General features: G+C 35.1%; 1 protein-coding gene across 1 annotated transcript; it reads right to left on the bottom strand.

Moving 5' to 3' along the window:
- LOC123535069 (uncharacterized) lies at positions 1-7,082 on the bottom strand. Its single transcript, XM_053520051.1, has 7 exons — positions 6,950-7,082; positions 6,378-6,573; positions 5,953-6,098; positions 1,878-2,094; positions 1,410-1,615; positions 719-920; positions 1-141 (listed from the first exon to the last, which is right to left on the bottom strand). Exons 1-7 carry the CDS (start codon positions 6,990-6,992, stop codon positions 60-62), a joined length of 1,092 nt encoding a protein of 363 aa, XP_053376026.1. The 5' UTR covers positions 6,993-7,082; the 3' UTR covers positions 1-59.
- Between the last annotated feature and the right edge of the window lie 15,010 nt (positions 7,083-22,092).

Raw genomic sequence — 22,092 nt, 5'->3', positions numbered from 1 at the left:
CTTCTTTTATTTAAAGCGATTAAAAATTCATAGAAAAATTTGGAAATAAGAGAAGTTCGTCAAGGAGGCAAGCTGCAGTGTGATGCATCCGGATCTTGTCTAACTGTTGCATCTCCACATTGCACCTTTAAGAGCTCGCACCTACAAAACAGCATAGTTGGTGATAAAATGGATGTACGTAGGTATGCCCAAATTTATGTTGAAAATGTAATTGTTAAAAAGGATTTATATTTGTCCGCAAAGTATTTAGAGGAGGCGTATCTGTCGTTAATGTTACCACATTGAATATCATTTGTAAAATGAACCAGAAAGTTTAGAAAGTTTCACTATGAAAAAATGTATCAAAAATCCATTAAGCTTTATGAAATGAAGATACGTAAAACTTCAAAATACATCTCATCAAATTTAAAATGCGTTAAATAGTTTTCGGCAAAAGAAACACATATATGAAAAGATAAGTTTTTATTACATGCAATGGTTGTAACAGATATAATGACTGTTTCTGTATTTAAACCTTAGCATGCTGGACACGATTGGTTCTGTCTTTGCGACCAGCAGCCTGCACATCCGTGCAGTCTGATCATGATATGCAATGTTCGCTATTCAGCCAGTATCGTTTTGGTAAGCCTCCCATTTTAACAGTTAATGTCGCTGTCAAATTAAAAGATGGACAAGTTAATTATAGAAATTTAGCAGGGTAAGGGTTAAGATATCATACATGTTTGGATAGAAGTTTCCGTCAGAGCCACAGACGACGGCTAAAGCTATGCCACAGTTGATAGATCCCTTATATTGGCAGAAGACAGATCCTAGAATCTGGAGTGTTGATACTGTGGTAGATGGTACTGTAGATGAAATCAGAGCTTTTGTGGCTGAAACTGGTGTAGCTGAAGCTTTTGCTGGACCGGTAGTAGAGGATACTGGAAAAGAAAACAATTAGAGGTCTTGTATTATAAGAAAAGTATTTATATCTCAGGAAATAAGATAAACAAACTTTGTTCACAATTACCATATTATACATCTATATATATATATATATTTATTCCAAAATGCACATACGTTGATTAGAAAAACGCAGACTTTCTGTCCTTATTTGGAAGAAATTGAATATAGTAACTTCTGGCTTTTACATATATTTTGGAGAATGTCTGATGTCGTTGAGAGTCTTTTAACCAGAGAAATAAAAGTAACAAACATATAAAAATATAAAAGCACTGCGGAATGTTTACTTAAATTCCCTACATTAACAAAATTACAATACTTATTTCCGCCGTAGATGTGAATCTATTGTACTTTATCAATGTTTGTTCTTTAATCGCTCATGGCATTGAATGCTTAACTTTACATGATAATTATGTTTCACTTATACTTCTTATTTCTTGTTTGATCGCTCATTACATTGTACGTACCAGTATGTTCGCTATTTGTAGTAACGGACGTGGCCTTCGTTAAAGCTGACGTAACTTTTGATACCATCGTGGTTTGAGGGGAAGGATGGGTTGTAGACACCCCACAAGGTCCGTGGGCCGCTATCAGAAGTGGATTAGACAGTTTATGATGGACATAGTTGTGCTTGTCAACAATTATGTCACATCGAGCTTTTGCAAAGGAACAACTGTGTGAGATAAACAGAATGACATGAAATATTTAATACCATGAATAGTTCTGAAAAAAATATTTCGTTTATAAAGTGTTATAACTCAGTTAACGTTTGAGTATGTTAGAGCAGCATAACCAGTTTATCAGAATCATTATTTAAGAATCACTTTCCTCTGCGAATATAAATTTGCATTTAGAGTATAATATGCTAAAGTAGCAGATATTTAATTGAATTAAATGGACTTGCATAGATTATGTAATAAAATTGTTATACGCACTGACTACTGTACGTGTGTCCGTCTGATCCGCAGATTTTTTCATCCACTAATAGTTCATGATGACCGCAGTCAACGTGTTTAAATGCGTGGCAAATATCTTCATCAAAATTACTTCCGATGTTCTGAATGGCCAAGTTAACGATAATACATTCCTTTCCGTCACAGTCATCATCATCATCATCATCATCATCATCATCATCTTTTACAGTTACAATTCCTTTAAAGGGGAAAAAATAACAGATGATTATTTTGCAAATTGCAAGAAAGGGTGAATTAGTAAAATGTGCAAACGTTAGCAACGATGACAATATTACCACATTGACTTGTTTTGTCTGCTGCAGACAAGTACACAAAAAATCTCGGTGTGTCTCTCATTTACTAACACTTCAAATCTGATTATTTTCACTGCTAAAATTTTTATAAGAAATCGGGTTAATAGTAACTTCAGTAAGGCGCTATATGTATCAAGATTAATAGAGGATGACTACAGCAGTATAAAATTCAAGAAACAATAAACAGGACCATTGTTAACACACATAACATTTGATAGCGAAGAAACATACACAAATACAGTTTTTATCATTGATAAATACGGTTTATATCACAGACAAATGCGATTTTACTACGGACAAATACATGTTTTCTCAGACAAGTTATTCAGACGAAACTCTGATACATACCTTCGCAAGTTTAAGTCCGAAAGGACGTTGTATAATTCATTAACTTTCCTAAACAGACTTAAGTAGTATTTCGCTTACTCCTGTTCTAGTTGCATATTTCATTACTACTCATGAACATACTCGATCGAACCGCATTTTTAATATTTAGCTTGGTTCCGCTTTTAAATTGTGTGAAATTCTAAGACGGAATGCAAACAAGTACAGTATATTTAAAGAATAAACAGCATTCCTACATTCTCTGAAAGAAAAGCAAACGGAATGATTAAAGAAATCAAGTTCGAGACTGTTCAACCTCGCGCGCTTCAAATCTAGTACACGTGGTAGTATCATCCGCTCTATTCAGTTGAGTACCAACAATGTCAGTAGCAGAATACCTGATTGTAAAAAAACACTGTCATAATAATTTGCTTTAGCAGCATGGAGAGTACTGAGAGCTGATGATAACTGTAATACACGGGGCAACTTTCCTTAATAGAAGTAACACATGTGTAGAAATACGCTTATTACAATTCAAGGTCCACAAGAAACAATGAAAAATCATTTTGCAATCATTACGAATTCAAAGGGGGCGATTTTAATCAATCGGCGACATTATTTAAGCATATGGTTCTTGAGGAGGGAATCAGATGGGATACAGCGGTCTTTAACTATGAACAAGAGCTATCGGCGACAATAATTAAGCATATTATGCTTCTTTAGCAGGGAATCAGGTGGGATGCTTTGGTCTTTAACTACGAACAAGAGCTATCGGAGGACAACAACGCTAGACAATTCAACTACCTTGTCACTAAAAAGATAATTGAATGAAAATAAAACGGAATGTCAGCACTTCATCTTGACAAATACCTCACGAAATATAACAAAGAAATGAACAATATAACGTCAATGACGTAGTTACTGGGCGCACAAAAGGGTCTCTTAAATTGTTTTTATAAGTCCAAGAATAAGACCACAACTATATGTGTACTTGCATTTATATATGCATTTCTCTAAAGACGAACGGTTCTAAAGGTGTAAACTACATGCAGTCTCATTTTTTGGCAAATATCTTCTTTAGTAAACTGGAATGAAGATATTCGAATCGTTAGGCAGGTTTCCAGTGGGCTGCAAATCTGCTCATTTTCGTGCAATGAGTCAATTTTGCATTTTACAGTTTACTTGTGAAGCGTCACAAATATTTCTCATGTGGCAAAACATTTCATTAAAATGAATGTTCTTAATTTTTGCTAACATCTTAAAAGTTAAATTAACCACTTTTTGAAATTTGGCAAACTTTTGGACATTATATTTTGATGGGCATTGCTCGCAATTAACACTTGCAAAATGAAAGAAAACGCAAATGCAATGCAAAGTCTATGGATGATTTGTCCCTGATCGAAATATGCTGATCTAAACGAAGTCAAATTATTTATGTATGAATAATTAGCAAAAAGAGAAAAATGCAGATTTAACTTCTGTTTAGATAACTACAATTAACCATCAAACTTTTTATCAATTTGTATTTTAGGACTCTTTTCAAAATAGGTTGAGGTATTAGATAAATAAAATAATTTGATTGCACAATTAAATTTTGCTGTAAGTTTGAAATCTTATTAACAATAGATCTTTCAAAATGTGAGTAAAATTTCAAAATGGCAGTAAATCGACATTGATGGAACACTAAATCTTCCTTCTACTTATTCCTTGCCTGTTACTTCCTTGCATTGATTTCGTGTGGTATCTTGATATAACTTTTGAGTTGCGAGTAAATCGTATACTCAATAGAAGTGAATATAGTACAAACATTCATTAATATTATCCATAGAAGATTTCAACAATCATTTATCGCATGTTTGACGTCGTGGGAGTGAAATTAAGCCATCACGTAAATTAAGTAGAATGTATTACACCAGTGTAATAAGTCTGTAACGTTGGAGCCGTTTTAATATTATTCTAAGTATAGGACACGTCGGTCGAATTTACTCGATTTATTATAGGTAAAGAACATTTTTTGATGTTTCAGCAGGAAAAAGCTTTCATGCCATAAAAAGAATATTACACTTGTATCATTCCACATTGAATATATTAGATTCCTTGAATGAATTGACCAAATGCTCAGTAGAACCTCGCATTTTATTATTTTATTCAACTCGTTTAATAAATTCATTATGAAAGACACTCATGTAATATTCTTTATGAAAAGTTATATATTTATAAACCTTTTGAAAACAAGTATATTGCAAAATGAGGAATCTGTTTTTAGCTCACTAGAGCACAAAGTGCTCAAGGTGAGCTATTGTGACTTGTCATTGTCCGGCGTCCATCTTTATGAAACTTGGTCAGAATGTTTGTCTTGTTAATCTTTAGGTCAAGTTTGAAACTGGGTCATGTGGGGTCAAAAACTAGGTCAGTAGGTCAGATCAAAGGAAAAGCTTGTGAACACTCTAGAGACCACATTTGTGACCCAATCTTTATGAAACTTGGTCAGAATGTTTGTCTTGATGATCTCTAGGTCAAGTTTGAAACTGAGTCATGTGGGGTCAAAAACTAGGTCAATGCATTATATCAAAGAAATAACTTGTGAACCATCTAGAGACCAAATTTGTGACCCAATCTTTATGAAACTTGATCAGTATTTTAGTAATGATGATCTCTAGGTCAAGTTTGAATCTGGATCATGTTGGGTTAAAAACTAGGTCAGTAGGTCAGATCAGTGGAAAAGCTTGTGAACACTCTAGAGGCTACAGTTGTGACCCAATATTTATGAAACTTAGTCAGAAAGTTTGGCTTGATGATTTTTAGGTCAAGTTTCAATCTGGGCCATGTGGGGTCAAAAACTAGGTCACCTGGTCAAATCAAAGGAAAAGCTTGTGAACACTTTAGAGGCCACATTTGTGATTCAGTCTTTATGGAACTTGGTCAGAATGTTTGTCTTAATCATTTCTAGGTCAAGTATGAATCTGGGTCATGTGGAGTCAAAAACTAGATCACTAGGCCAGATCAAACAAAATCTTTTCAACACTATAGAGACCACAATTTAAGTTTGAAACTTATGGGAATTAGTCAGAATTTTTGTTTTGATAATCTATAGGTCAAGTTCGAATCTGGGTCATGTGGGGTCAAAAACTAGGTCACCGGTCAAATCAAAGGAAAAGCTTGTGAACACTCTAGAGGCCACAGTTGTAAACAAATCTTTATGGAATTTAGTAAGAATGTTTGTCTTGATGATCTTTAGGTCAAGTTAAACTCTTGGTCATGTGGGGTCAAAAACTAGGTCAATAGGCCAGATCAACTCTGGTGAGCGATGTATAGGGCCATCATGGCCCTCTTGTTTTAAGTTCTGTATCAAGCGGTGTTTGGCAATTTTTGGTGCATAGCATCGATATTCATCTTTGAATGTTAAACATTTGTTTTACCAAGAGATTTTGACGTAAGTGCAGTTGCTGGTGTAGACACGCCGCATGGTCCGTGAGACACGATCAGAAGTGGATTAGTTAGCTGATGGTGATGATAGTTATGTTTGTTAAGAATTCTATCACATCGAGCCTTTGCGAAGAAACAACTGTTAAAAATCAAAATGGTAACATTAGATATTTCTGTACACGATTTATTCTATAAATAGTATTTTCATCACAAAAATGCGTCTTTGGAACTAGGCGAAAGATAAGTTATTTTATATTAGAACAAGCTCAAATATATCTTAAAGTTGACTTGGTTTATCTATCCAAAGCAATAAATTTGGTTACAACATCTTAAGTGACATCTTTGTATTTTGAATATAATATGTTTATGGTACAAAATTATCTAAAAGTAGTTGTCATATAGATTATTATAATCTTACTGATTTCTGTACGTGTGTCCGTCAGATCCACAGATTTGTTCATCGTTTGCAAGAACATGTTTAGCGCAGTCTACGTCTTCAAAGGCATGACACAGATCATGGTCAAAATTTGTTTCGATGATTTGAATTGCCAAGTCTACGATAATGCAGTCTTTTCCGTGGCAATCGTGATGATCAGCATTTACAATTCCATTTGCTTTAAAAGAAAAAGAGTTGAAAATAATAAAATGTTATCTAAGTTGTATCAAGAAATAGGTCTGCAGCGGAGATATTTTGATACTTTTAGGGCAACACGGTAAGTACAGAAAGAATGAATGCAAATATCTTGATGAAACGCTAATAATCATTTTTATTATAACCGCATTAATATTTTTAAAACTATTCTGCTTGAAAGATTTGAAAAAAAAAAACAACAACCGATTTTGACGAACGTTTTAATGCGACAAAACACATTAAGATAATCTCATAAATGAGGAAAATCTATTACACTGCAACCTCATCCTGGTATTGTTGCATCATCAGACCGCAGTTTGTAGTACATGTATATTAAACAACAAAATATGGTTAGCTACCTGTTATGATTAATATAACGCTGATAGTAAACAATTTCTCCATACTTTGTTTTATCCAAGTTAACTAGGTTCATTCATACAATGTTGGTCTACAATTTATGATAAGATATTTTGTATGTCAATATAAATGATAGGCCTTGGCCGATTTTTTGATGTTCATGTCTTATCTTCCTTAATTACATCAAAATAGAAAAAGGTTTTACGTCTAAGTCAATCCCTTTATGACATACCAGTCAATACTAGTATGATGTAAATCATATTGAAATCTGACAGATGAAGACCTTTTCAAGCATTTAAATTTAAATCAGCTTTGATCTGAAAACATAAAATATTTTCAATATGAACACTTGAACGAAACAATACGGCAGTCATAGAGAACTTCGACAATGTTTTCTGACTTTCTGATATTCTATAAAATATAATATCAATGAAGCTCTTATCTGCGTAAAAATCATCCTCTTGAATAAATCAAAACATGCTTTATTTCCACATTAATAAACATTTGACTCAGATAACTACATGTCCAAAGCCCTGAAAATTTCACTTCCAGTTCCAGACTCAGAGATACTTAAAAATGTAATCACTAAATTTACACTGATCCAAGAAATAATAATAACACAAACATTTTTGCCACTAATTGACAAAAACGGATGCAGGCATAAGTCAAGAATAATTGTCAAGTGTATTGTAAATCTTTCCAAGAATTGATCCAATGGCATGTAAACATTGTGATGTCATGATGAACGCTCCACAGTGACGTCAGTAAGTGATATTGTCTGTGTGATAAATGTGGAGACAAGCATATTTAAGGAAATGAATAATTGTCAAGTGTATTGTAAACCTTTCCAAGAATTGATCTAATGGCATGTAAACATTGCGATGTCATGATGAACGCTCCACAGTGACGTCAGTAAGTGATATTGTCTGTGTGATAAATGTGGAGACAAGCATATTTAAGGAAATGAGTTGAGATTACAAAATTTGTTTTTTTTTAAAGTCATGCAAGATCAAAACAGTGGATCTGTAGTAAAATTCGACGTGAAAGGAAGCTGATGCAAAAATCAGTCCATCAATATCAGGCAAGTGATATCAGGCACTTTGCAGTTTGCATAGTAGTTGCATGATAAATTACTTTATAATTTAACTTATATCGAATGCGCAAGTAGCTGCGCGGACAAATCGTTTACATGCCAGTGTTGATTGTTCGAGTACTGCATCTGACCTTTTTTATTTTTCAAATTTCATCTACAACGCTGTGAAACCATCTATTGATTTCCAGCGTATATCTTCATTTTAAACGAGGGTGCTACTTATTGTTCTTGTTTGTATTTTAATCAAAAACGACACAATACTGTGCGATACCTATAGAAACTCTCTATTATTATAAGCAAAAAAGAACGCGTGTACAGTGTATTATGGCGTGTAATATGTTGCAATATTATATCTTCTATAATTATTGTCTATCTTTATATATTCATTCAATGTCTTAAAATATTTATTGTAAAACATTTTTGTTTTCAATGTTTCATATATTGTTTCTATCTTTTGAAATATTTATTGTAAAACTAAAAGAATGCAATGTGACAAAATATTTATTCAATGTTTTCAAATTATTTGTTCAAACCTACAGACAATTTATTCGATGCAACGATTTTAATAGTGTGTAAAACGTAAATATCCATTATATCTGCTTAAAATATTTGTTCGGAAGAATTCTGGGTAAATTGCTATTTTGCGGACATCCCTATTCCGCGGTCATGCGGCAAAATTTTATTACCTCAATGATAAAACAATTACATGTATTTTATGCTTATCACTGATTTTTCAGTAAAAAAAACGTTTGAGGGTATAATATCATCGATAACATAAATATACCAAACAAGAGTTTCGCCTAGCGCGAAAGCTTTTTTAGAGAAGAGAAGAGAAGAAGCAAAATTTAAAGAAGACACATATCTAAAGATTTTTTTGGCGGGGCATGTGAGGGATTGGGAGTGTAGGGGGAGAAGAATGTGTGTGCGGTGCTGGTGACAGGAGACAGTTTATCAAAGAGCAAGAAACTAAATAAAAAAATGCAGGGTGCGGGAGTGGTTGGGGTTTGGATGTGACAGAATACTACAGGGCAAGAAATCAAATTAAAAAAAAAGGTAAAAAAGAGAAAAAATAAATGGGGGACTTGGGGTTGGTGGGGCAGGGGCGGGGGTACAATGTAGAATGTGATGAGGCTGTATATGAAAATAAAGATTTTTTTGTGGGCCGGGGATGTATATGCTCTGGAAATGAAATATGATGGGGACATTTGACCTTGCTGTTACCTTGACCTTTGACCGTCCACCCTGGTTTCAGCACTCTGCACATCGTCTCATCACCACATACATACACCCTAAGTTTGAAGTCGATACCTTGAATGGTTAATAAGTTTTTTTCCAGACATGAAATTAAACTTACAAATTTCATTTTTGAGCTCAATTTGCGACCTTGACCTTGGATCTTCAGAGCCGGTTTAAGTGCTCTGTACCTTGTCTCATCGCCACCTAAGAAAATGCCAAGTTTGAAGTCATTACCTTGCATGGTTATTTAGCTATGCTCCGGACACGAAATATGATGGTCAATTTTGACCTTTTAGCGCAGTTTTTGACCTTGACATTTGACGTACAGAACCGTTACAAGTGCTCTGCACATAATTTCATCGCCATCTTCCTATATAAAAAGACGGACGGACGCACACAACATCACATAATACGTCCGGTTTTTTTTAAACCGGCGTATTAATAAAATGCGTTGGCCGCAGATTGACCGCAAAATAGCAATTTACCCAGAATTCTTTCGGACAAATATTTTAAGCAGATAGAATAAATAGTTTTATTGAACAAATATTTTCATTTTGCAATAAATGTTTTGTAGGATTGAATAAATAATTTGAAAATATTGAATATTTTGTCGCATTGCAGATTTTTTTAGGTTTTCAATAGATATTTCAAAAGATAGAAAAAAAATAGGAAAACACTGAAAAAATATTTCAGTTTTACAAAAAATACTTTATAACATTGAATATGGATATAAAGATTGGCAATAATTAAAGAAGATGTAATATTGCAACACATTACACGCCATAGTATATGGTTTGCTGCCCAAGTGATGTAAGTAAGTGTCATAAAATACAACTCGTTTAAATGGCCACACGTGTTGTTGCACTTATAAGATAGACTGGCCCGGTTTATAGGCTGGTCAAGGCTACGGTTATGTATTGTATTTTTCCATCGAAATATTTCGATAAAATGCTTCTTCCCCTTCCGTTTGGATCCGTCAATGTTTAACACTCACGTTTGCTTATTTTATGGACTGTATTGTCGCGTCTCATTCTATATTTATATCAATGTTTACAAAATAAAGCCAATGTTTACAAAACAAAGCGCTGTAACGGTTTATAAAAATGCGTGAGAAAAACTGCGAAAACTCGAATGTTCCCGTAAATCTGGAAACTAGAAACTTATCAACCATTTAGTTTCATGTATATATATGAAATAGCGGCGTCATTTTGACTATTGGTGATACTTTTTTTAAAAATGTTACAATTCACAATGTGTGGGTTAGTCGCTTTAAAATGCAGGAAGTGTAGCATAAACGAGGTGAAACAAACTACAATACAAGTATATAGACTACAGATGGTAAAGTATGTACTATAAAAGAAAATAGTAAATTCTTTCCCGACATCGAAATTCCTACAATTTACCAGGTCATATTTTTCTATTTAGGGTTCAATAAAAGTTATTACTGAATTATATTGTTACGTTGATCAAAATGTTTCCTTGCCATTTAGAAGAAACAAAACAAAAGAACACTGAAAGGACTATCAAAATGATTTGTATATGTAATATATTGATAACGTATCAAAATGTTTCCTTGCCATTTAGAAGAAACAAAACAAAAGAACACTGAAAGGACTGTCAAAATGATTTGTATATGTAATATATTGATAACGTAACACATAAGCACAGATAGTGCTTGACTCCCTTTTCATGTTGTCATTGCTATAATTATTGTTGAATTGCTGTAAATAATAGAATTTGGGTCATTTGTGGCTGATTTGGGTTCATTATGTGGATAGCTGGATCCCAGCATAGCACATTATGTCATATAAAAAAGTTAAAGGGAACCAGATATTTGATAGAGCAAGTACTCGTTGTAAAACGCTATGTTTAAATTTGGACCAATCAGAAACAAGTTCTAAAAATAGCACGTTTGCTAAGGTATAAATAGGTAGATTGATGAGGACATTCGGTATCCAGCGGTAGAAGAAGACACATCGAGGATTCAACTAATAATTTATCCCAGTAGCTTGATAAGGAGGTTATTGCAACTACCCTGTCAGGGTGGATAAATTATTAAAAAGAATACTTTGGAAGTTGATAGACTAAAGAAAACGAGCAGAATTTCACTAAGGTTTCGAGCTATAGGGCCATAGGAGTTTTACCTTAACGGTAGTTGAATGCTATAGACAAAAGCAAATAAAGGCTGAGCACGGAGACCCAGAGTTTGGTAATCTACTGAGATATTAGGAGAGTTCCAGCTTATAGACGGTTCAGTATTATTTGCGAAGTACAGCCAAGGCATCGGTAATATACCAAGAATAGTATATAGGCTCTGAGCATTCCAGGAGTCAGGGTATTTATATAGAGTTGTAACTTTAAATAAGAGGACAAAGACCGAGCATCTATGCGATAGGACTCGTATGTTGTGGACTCAAAGACATTGTCTGACTGGAACTTCAACAAAAAGACCAGTCAAGTATAGAGTCTCCAGCCTATAGGAGTTTTAGCTAATTGAAGATTGTTAGTTTGAAACATTTTTGTGATTTGCTTGATCCCTGAAATTGTCTAGCTCATAATTAAAATCATACGAATCATTGGTACAAGAATCATATAGGCAAGGTAGCCAGAGGAAAATTCTATATATGAGATATTTGGTCTCACCAGCTATACGTTTTAACAAAGGACATTCTATTTCGTTTGTCAGCTAGTCTAAGACATAGTCACCTTAGCGATTGGACCCATTTCATTATTCAAGATACTAAAGGCGCAGGCACTTCCCTGGGTCACATAACTCGTATCCTGACAAGGACAAGGTAATCAAACCATTAGGTTTTATACAAGAAAAGTAAGAAGAAAGTAATTTTAAAATAGAAAGTACATTGAAACCTAAGACAATCTTGCAACAAAAGAACGAACAAGAGCTGTCACTATTGGTGACAAATGCCCCCGAAGCGTTCCCAAGAATGCTACAGCTGTATGCGTAAAAAATCAAGCATCATTTTCTGACCTTGACCTTGATATAAGAGGCCCGGGTCATAAGCGTGACACACATTCTCAATATGGTAAACATTTGTTTCAAATTATTATCAAATCCCCTGATAAATTGCAAAGTTATGAATCAGACAGGAAAACCTTTTGACTTCTCAGTGTGACCTTGACCTTGGAGCTAGGGGTATGGGTCTTGTGCATGACACATCATCTCATTATAGGGAACATTTATGCCAAGTAATTTCAAAATCCCTTCATCAATGGCAGAGTTATGGACCGTACAAGAAACAGACCATATTAACCTTTAACCTCTAAGTTTGACCGTTTGACCTTGACCTTAGAGCTAGGGATCTGGATCTTGGGCATGACACGTTGTCTCATTATGAGGAACATTTAGGCCAAATAATTTCAAAATCCCTTGATGAATGGCAGAGTTATTGACCGGGCACTAAACAGACCCTGTTAACCTTTGACTTCTAAGTGTGACCTCGGCCTTGCAGCTAGGGGTCTGGATCTTGCGCATGACACGTTGTCTCATTATGGTAAACAGTTATTCTAAGTTATTTGAAAATCCCTTCATGGATGGCAGAGTTATGGACCGGACACGAAACAGACCATGATAACATTTGACATCTAAGTGTGATCTTGACCTTGGAGCTATGGGTCTGGGTCTTGCGCATGACACGTCGTCTCATTATGGTGAACATTTATACCAAGTGATTTCAAAAGAAGAGTTACAGCCCGGACAAGAATTAACCGGACGCACGCACGGACTCACGGACTCACGGACTCACGGACAGGGGCATAAAAACAACGAAAATTGCACAGAAAAAAAACTAGTATTTTGTTACTATTCATATTCAAGGGAAACAACTAAGATATTGACACATACTGTCAGTAATTATGTTTCTTGTAACATATTTTAGCTTATAAGAAAACAATTCATACAAAAAGCAAGACAACACAAAATAAAAAAAGAACACACAAACAATTTAACAAACAAACAAACTAAAACAAAAAGGACAAACAAACAAAAAAAAAAAACGAACAAAAAAGACGAGACAAAATATTTAGAAGGAAAAAGGCCCGTATGAGGTGCAGTCTGGCCAAGAGGAAAACATGAAACAAGAGGGTCGTGATGGTCCTATATCGCTTACCAGAGTTGATATGGCCTACTTACCTAGGTTTTGACCCCACATGACCCAATTTGACCTAGAGGTCATCAAGACAACACTCTGATCAAGTTTCATAAAGCTTTGGTCACAACCTTTAGAGTGTTCACAAGCTTTTCCTTTGCTTTGAAAAGGTTACCTAATTTTTTTTACTCTACATGACTGAGTTTCAAAGCCGACCTAGAAATAATCAAGAAAAAATTTCTGATTAAGTTTCATAAAGATTGAGTCACAACTGTTGCCTCTAGTGTGTTCACAATTTATTTCTTTTGATTTGACCATAAGACCTTACTTTTAACTCTACATGACCTAGAGATCGTCAAAACAAACATTCTGACCAAGTTTCATAAAGACTGAGCCACAATTGTGGCCTCTAGAGTGTTCACAAGATTTTCCTTTGATCTGGCCGACTGACCTAGTTTTTGATCCCAAATGACCAAGTTTCAGTCTTAACCTCGAAATCATCAAGACAAACACTCTGACCAAGTTTCATAAATATTTGGTCACTGTGACCTCTAGTATTTTCATAAGATTTTCCTTTGATTTGACTGGGTGACCTAGTTTTTGACCCAACATGATCCAGATTCAAACTTGACCTATGGATTATCAAGACAAACATTCTGACATATTCTCATGCGTTTTAAATTTTAATTGTGTTCTCTGGAGTGTTGACAAGATTTTCCTTTGATGTGGCCCAGTGACCTAGTTTTTGACCCCCACATAACAGAGTTTTCAACTTGACCTAGAAATCATCAAGACAAACATTCTGACCAAGTTTCATAAAGATTGAGTTACAACTGTGATTTCTAGAGTGTTCACAAGCTTTTACTTTGATCTGGCCTACTGACCTAGTTTTTAACCGCACATGACCCAGTTTTAAACTTGACCTAGAGATCACCAAGACTAACATTTTGACCAAGTTTCATAAAAGATTGGATTACAAATTTTGCCCTACAGTGTTCACAAGGCAAAATTTAATGTTGACGGACGACGCACGCCGGACAATGGCCGGTCACAATAGCTTACCCTGAGAATTTCGTGCTCTGGCGAGCTAAAAACGGAGAAGAATACGTTAAACTACAGTATGGTGGAAAAATAGTTTTTAAACAAATGCTGATGAGATGGGGCTTGGAGATACAACTTAATATTGATCATTACACACCTATGATTAATCATATTGATCATTATTAACTACCTGAATTCAACCCATTTAGATTCAAACTTAGTCATGTTTTGTTCAGAAGTTTAAATCTATTTCTAAATATTTGCAGATTGGGAAATAATTTCTCTTCATTTGATTTCACTGATTTTAGCAATCAGTATTACATTCATTATGGCATCCTTTAAAGTTTTATTCCCTTACAAAATGGCTGTCCTTGGCAGTCTGTATTGACATTTGGGCAAAATGATTTAATCCGTCTCTTTATGTCCTCCCAAAAATATTTGATACCTGACAATCAGCAATAAATGTTCAACAGTTTCTGTCTTAGTATGGCAAAAAAGCACCTACAATCGTTCTTTATTCCAGTTTTTTTTTTGTAACGGGTAATTTGTTCCTATGATTCTATGGTTTATTTTGAACTGGAACCATTGCTTTTTTGGGTTTTTGGTAACAACAAAAGGAAATTTGTATGCATATCTAAAATTAAAAGTAACATTGAAATTAAGTTTGTTTATCCATTTGCTGGAGATAGGCATATTACTTGCTTTTTTAACATAAAGTATTTCCTGGCATTAATGACCTTCATTATAAAACGGTTGAAGTGGGGTTTCTTCCATTATTGCATATTGTGGAAATCTTGAAATATCTAAGGCACGCTAATTGACTCAATAACGCGTTGACACTGCAGGAAGTTAGTTTGTGTATTATATTTCTCAATGCAATTGTTAAAAGACAGTACGTTACCGTTCCTATCCAAAAAGTCATTTACCAAGATCACCATATTTTCTAAAAATCCAGGGAAGTAAAGACTTGTTCCACCAATTGTAAAGAAATTATTAAACCACACTGTTGATGCACGAAAATCACTCCATTTCTTTGGTCACTGAGAGCTTAACTGTATGTATCCATGTAAAACATCTTTCCAGAAACTTGTTACTGACCCTATTCAGGTTATTTTGTTACCTAATCACCTATGTATTTTGTAAAGGTTGTTAAGAATGGATATTCTGCTTCAAGAAAATTGAAGTATTTTGTATTATTGTTCATAAATCTTCTAATCCATATAACTTTCAAAGCTAACATGAATGTTTCTAAATTAACCATGCTAATACCACCACATTCATATGTCTGCGTGATAACAGTTCTCTTTATTTTATCTGGGCCAGAATCCCATAGGAAATTTTTAAAAAGTTTCTGATTTAATTATGTCCAAATTATGACTTGCTAGACTCATTATAAGGTGATTAAATATTTTGGTTAAGGTCTTAATAATTACATTATTACCAAGGGGAGTTAGATTCGTTTTGACAAATGTATAAAAAGTTTCTTCATTTCTTCAATTTTAGGGTTATAATTGGCTTTAATGTTGTCATTCAAATTTAGCGTAAAACTGACATCGAAATGTTTGAATGTTTCTTTTTGTTCCCATACAAAAGATAATAGGTAAGGGAAGGTTTCTTGGAGACACAGAGCACCAAAAAGACAGCTTCAGAGCCACGTATTTGCAGAGTAGGCCCACAACAAAAAGAAGTCGTAATGGAAAAGTATTACAGACGGGTTCCTTCAAAAATCTAACAAGTACATATAAATTTATGCCAAATACAGAGGGGGAGAAAGTGGTAAGGGGTAAAAAAGGGATGGTGGGGAGGGGGGGGGGGGGGGGGGGGGGGAAAGAGGGTTGTGGAAGGGGTAAGTAGAACAAGGATGAATGCTACGTTTCTTAATCACAGTTACACTACAACGTAAACCACAATAGCGCAGACATTCATGTACCAAAGATAAACACACAGCCACACCCAAACTAACTAACATAGAAAAACGGACAAATAAGATGCAAGAACACAGTAGGGCACCGCTTTAAACTCACAAGCGCACAAACGCACGCCTATAAGGGGTCGCCTTGACGACATGATTGTGGACAAATCCTTAAGACACTGTTTTTTCATAGACTCAATCTAAACAGCTTTTGTTTTGTCAACGTTTTCCTTTAATCCAGAAATTTTGGCAAAAATATCCAGTGTTTGCGTGGCATTTCTATCCTGTTGTATCATCCGCATATATGGACAGTAGTAACTCTGTTATTTAGTTTAACGATGTAACTCATTGCAGACTTGGAGCGGTCTTCTGCGCATGCCCGAAAGTGATTATCAGTTGTAGCGCACAGCAAAAATATGCATATTTTTGCATGTCCGCATGTATTTAGTGTACAATATGCATAACATACTGACTAAAGGTTAGGGTTAGTATCACCATGGTTACAAAATATATACATTTAAGATATTTTCGTTCAAATTTAGTTAATCCGGTATGTACCGGAGTCTGTAATTTATACCGGCGCTCCAACTCTGCATTGAATCACAGTCTTAGTTTAATGCCTCTACTATTTTGGTTTTGTCTTATCAAAATTGCAAGAATTTCTGCACTGACGATACAAAGATAAGGGGATAGGGGACGCCTTGAAGACAGTCACGCTGGATGCCGAACCACTCTGAAAGGTGATCATTTATAGTAAAACAAGATTGTACACTCTTATCTAATGTTTAAGGTTTTCACTGAAGTCGAATGTTATTTCCTATATATCTTCCTGGTAGAAACCCAGATTGGTTTATGTAATACAAATTTCATGCAGAAGCAATTTTATATGATACATTTAGTAAATTTGGAAACATAAATAAATGGTCTCCAAGATTTAATAAATCTTTATCTCCTGTGGCGATATAGCCTATGACCCTCCCTTGTTTAAGACATGAAGTGATCATTTGCATAGCGTTAGTTGAAAATGAAGATGTATGAAGAAATGTAGACAAATAATAACATCTGTCAAAATTCATAGGTCTTAGTCTTTATTACTTGTGTTGGGTACCGCTTTTCCACTTCGTAATAAAGTCTTGACATTTTTTTTAATAGTTAAAATCTGTCAGGCTAATATTGTTATAATTCTAATATATAACATTTTACATTTTGTATTCTAAAATTTGTGGTTTTAATGAACGAACGAAACCTGTAAGATTTACACAAGTGTAAAAAACGACTAAAAGGGCCGTAAGTGATTGCAGCTTTGGTCAATAAAAACTGAATTGTTTGATGGACCATACAGAATAAACAATCACATTTCAAGACATAAATTTAGAGAATTAGAGAAAAATAAATTTCAAGGATTAGGTATTGTATAACATTCTAACAAGACTTTTCAAAATTATTTTGATTCGTCAAAAAACATGGCCGCCAGAGGGCTTGGTCACTTTTCATCAACAATTTCTTTAAACAGCATCTCCTCAAAAACTACTGAATGGATGTTGATGAAACTTTACACACTTAATCTCTTGGTAGTCCGCTTGCAAATTTGTCAAAGGTTCCGGTTCATTGAACATACGGCTCTTTTTTTTTAAAAACTTAGACTTTCGGCTATCAGACTTTAGAAAAAAGTTTCTTCTAGAGTTTGATATTTGGCATTGACTCTCGACCATACTTGTCCAAATTATTGCCCTAAGGTAAACACAGTGGCCATGCCCCTGTGTCTGAAAAGTACTTACTATAGGCTTTTATATAAGAAACTTTGAAAATCTTCTTCTCTGAATCAATTATAGCAAGAGCCTTGATATTTGGCGTGTGATATCACGGAATTGTAATATCTACCGTAATTGTTCAGACTTATAATTATATGTTTTTCAAACAGACATTTCTGACATAAATCCGAAGGCCCTTAAACGTCGTTCAAAATAATGCATATGTATGAGCAGCGGCTTCAATACTTTGCCCTTTACACGGCCTTGCCCATCAAAGTTGCACCCAACTATTTTGGCGATACTATTTTCTCATAATTCAGACCAAACATCGACCAACGGCCAACATTACATACCTATATTTCAAAAGTTTGCAGACGGAGAACACCCTGACTCCTACAATGATAGAGTTCTCCTCCCGTACTCATAATTGCTCATGTTTTTTATTTCATGTTCTTTTTTGTTGTTGAATCATATTATGTTATTCATATGCTAAATTAAATGCTGTTTGCTCAGTATATGCCCTGGAAAACACATTTCTATGTATCAGTTTAGTTCCAATAAACAATTTGTATTTGTATTTGTTTGTATAATTCAGACCAGAATGCACCAGAAGCAATCGTTTCAAACCTATATTTCAACATTTTCTAGGGGGAGAACCCTGACCCCCTAAAATGATGTACCTCTAAATATTTACTAAAACATACAGCAGAAGCAATCATTTCATACCGATATGGACACCCTGACCCCGCTAAATGATGGGAGTACCCCCTCCCGTACCTTTAAATATTTACTAAATATGCACCTGAGATCACCATTTCCGATGATACCGATATTTCAAAACTTTCCAAGAGGAGATTACCTTACCTCTCCCCGCCCTAACACGAGCTGGTGTGTGTGTGTGGGGGGGGGGGGGGGGGGGGGCGGTGACCTATCCTGTACCTACTCCCGCTCGGAGCTATGCGTCTCGCTGGCAACGCCTTCGTTCTAAACAGGCCCCAAATGAAATTTTCTGGATTCGTGTTTGTCCTTATGTTTTATGGCCTTTTAGGTCGCTGTCGAGTGCCCGAAGTGCTTCATTTAACTACATGTATCCGAAACGCTATTCACGATGCAAAATATATTTCCTGCGAAGAAGCTATCCAACCGTAACGTATACTAAAGTGTGCGAAAAATGTTCTGAGAGGCACTCAATTACATAACTCGGACGAAGGGTCTAGCAAAGTGTTACAACATTTAATTATCACTTTTGCGTGCAGACTGAAGGTTAACAAATACTAGTCAGGTAGTCAAATTATTCAAAAGACGTAATGTCCTTGGAAGAAAGAATTTTTTACAAAGTTTGGAACGATAATACTTTTATTAAATTAATTAGACCGTTTGATAAATGTCAGACATTTTAATGAAGCACATGATTTAGATTCTATTTGATGTTGTAGAATATTTTGCAAAAAATCCTGTTAATTATTTTTGAAATACATTTTGACTATACCATTGGAATAGTGCTATTGGATCTATGACATTTGTCGAAAATGGTCATCGGGATAAACAACTCTCTCTTAAGTAAACAGCATGAAGAGCTATATATTTTTGCGGGAACTGAACACGATTTATATGTGCAATATTAATATTTATAGCAACTTTAAGGTAGTCCGTCATATCAACAAAGGACGATTCCGTCATATCAACAAAGGACGATGAAAACAATCGTTTGAAGCATTCTAAAGTATATTTTAAGCGTGAATTGTCTGCCTTCAAAAACATGTTGTGTAATTTAAAGGTTTGCAGGAACTAAATACATGCCATTTCTGTATATTAATACTTTTTAAATGTTCTCCGCCTGTATTTTGAAGCAGTGTAATGAAGTATTTCGACCCCCATAGAATAACGAACCCCCGGTCATTATTCTATAGAAAATGTGACTCCTTTCCTGTAAAATATTGACTCCCCTTATAAAAAACTGACTCCCTTTGAAAACTCTATAGAATAACGACCCCCGGTCATTATTCTATAGAAAAACTGACCCCTCCAAGTAAAATACTGACTCCCTAAAGATGACTCCCTTCGAATCTCATAGAATAACGACCCCGGTTATTATTCTATAGAAAAAGTGACGCCTTCCATGTGAAATACTCACTGCCGAAATTACTACATTCGAACTCTCATACAATATCGATTCCCGGACATTATTCTATTTAAAAAAGTTACTCTTTCCGTGTAAAACACCGGCTCCTAAAAAGACTTTCGACGATAATATCTATTAAAAAGTGATCCCCACCAAACCTAAAGGACAATTTTACTAGATCTACAACTCTAATACCCTCCATTGCCAATAGTTAACATTTTGATTGTACTACTACTACTGGTGCCGCTACTTCTATTGCTATTACTACACGTACTTCTTCTTCTTCTACTACTACTACTACTACTACTTCTACTACTACTACTACAACTGCTACTACTGATACTACTATACCTGCTTTCACTAATACGTCTTCTACATCTACCTCTTCTTTTCCTGCTGCTGTTGTTGCTGTCACTTATTCCTCTGCTGCTGCTGCTGCTGCTGCTGCTGCGCTGCTGCTACTGCAACTGCCACTACCACTGCCACTACTACTACTACTACTATTACTACTACTACTACTACTTTCTATTGTTGCCGCTACCGTACTTTACTGCCACTGCTATGTATTGCAACTTCTATTAATAGTAAGTTCTATGCTAGCAGTTTCTTGTGCAGTTTTCTTCTGAAGAATTACTTCATACCGAAGTTTGCAGGGATTATTGACACTGGTGTGTTTTGTGAACGTATTGTGAATTGTTATTTTCCTGAAAAAAATGTATACACCAAGATACAGCGTCTAGAAATAGAATCCCCTTTCCCCTTGCGGAATGCTCTGATTTCTGTGTCAAGTGATGGTATCTGGGGCTAATGGTAAAACGGAAGGACGGACGGACGGACGGACGGACAAGGGCAAATCTATATGCCCCCCTCCCCCGAGTGGGGGCATAAAATGCAGCAATTAGGCCTTAGATACATGAGTTATCACTAAATTTGACCAAATGACCGGGGGTCGTTTTTTTATGGGAGTCAATATTCTTCGTGAGGTTCAGTTTACTTCACGTGGGGGAGTCATAGTACTATGATCTGGAGGTCATAATACTATGACCGGAGGGTCATTTTTTCTGTAGTTGGTTCGAACCCCACCGTGATACTTGAATGTTTTAATCCTTGTTTTTTATTTATGTTTTAATTACATTTTTTTTCAAAGACAGTTGAAAATATTCAAAATGCAGTAATACAGCACTACGGTATACAATAACGAACTGAAATATGGAATAATGATGATGCTTGAAATAACCTTCAGAACATTTTATAGTATGCATTTAGCATCATTCTTATACTGAACAATGTGTCTCTTTGCAACAACAGACGTGGACGCCTCGGACATGTTGGCTACACTAATACTGGCAATATACCAGGGAGGAATATAACCTGCACAAAATTTCCGAGTGTTTTCGTGACTATGCATTCATAATACGATGTGTTTACACAGAGCTGATGACTGGTCACCTTTAAACACAAATTAATTTAATAATAATTCTATCTAAATGTATCAATATACTCCAGCCAGGAAAAATGAATGATTATGGTGGTTACCCTGAAAGAGAAACTGGAAAAAAACAACACCACTTACCTCGATTCGAACCTAAGGCCCGCAAAATTCGACATGTCAAACATCAATGCTTAACCACTGAGCTAATGGGACTGACAGACGTGTTGCAATAAAATATACCCAATATTATTGTTTATGTAAGCTGCTTTACCTATTATGTTAGTTTTATAAGTCCGGAAAACATAAACAAACGTGACGTCACTCCGAAGTTATCAGACACGGACTTGTATAATAGTATACTTTACAGTGACGTCATATTATGTTTACTTTCCAATGTTTACCTTATACTTTACTGGATTATGATTATGTTTCTTTACCTACAGCCTGCACAA

Source organism: Mercenaria mercenaria, chromosome 12, assembly GCF_021730395.1.
Source record: "Mercenaria mercenaria strain notata chromosome 12, MADL_Memer_1, whole genome shotgun sequence".
NCBI classification, from domain to species: Eukaryota; Metazoa; Mollusca; class Bivalvia; order Venerida; family Veneridae; genus Mercenaria; species Mercenaria mercenaria.
Note: the sequence above shows the minus strand (reverse complement) of the source record. Positions and strands in the feature narration are given on the sequence as shown.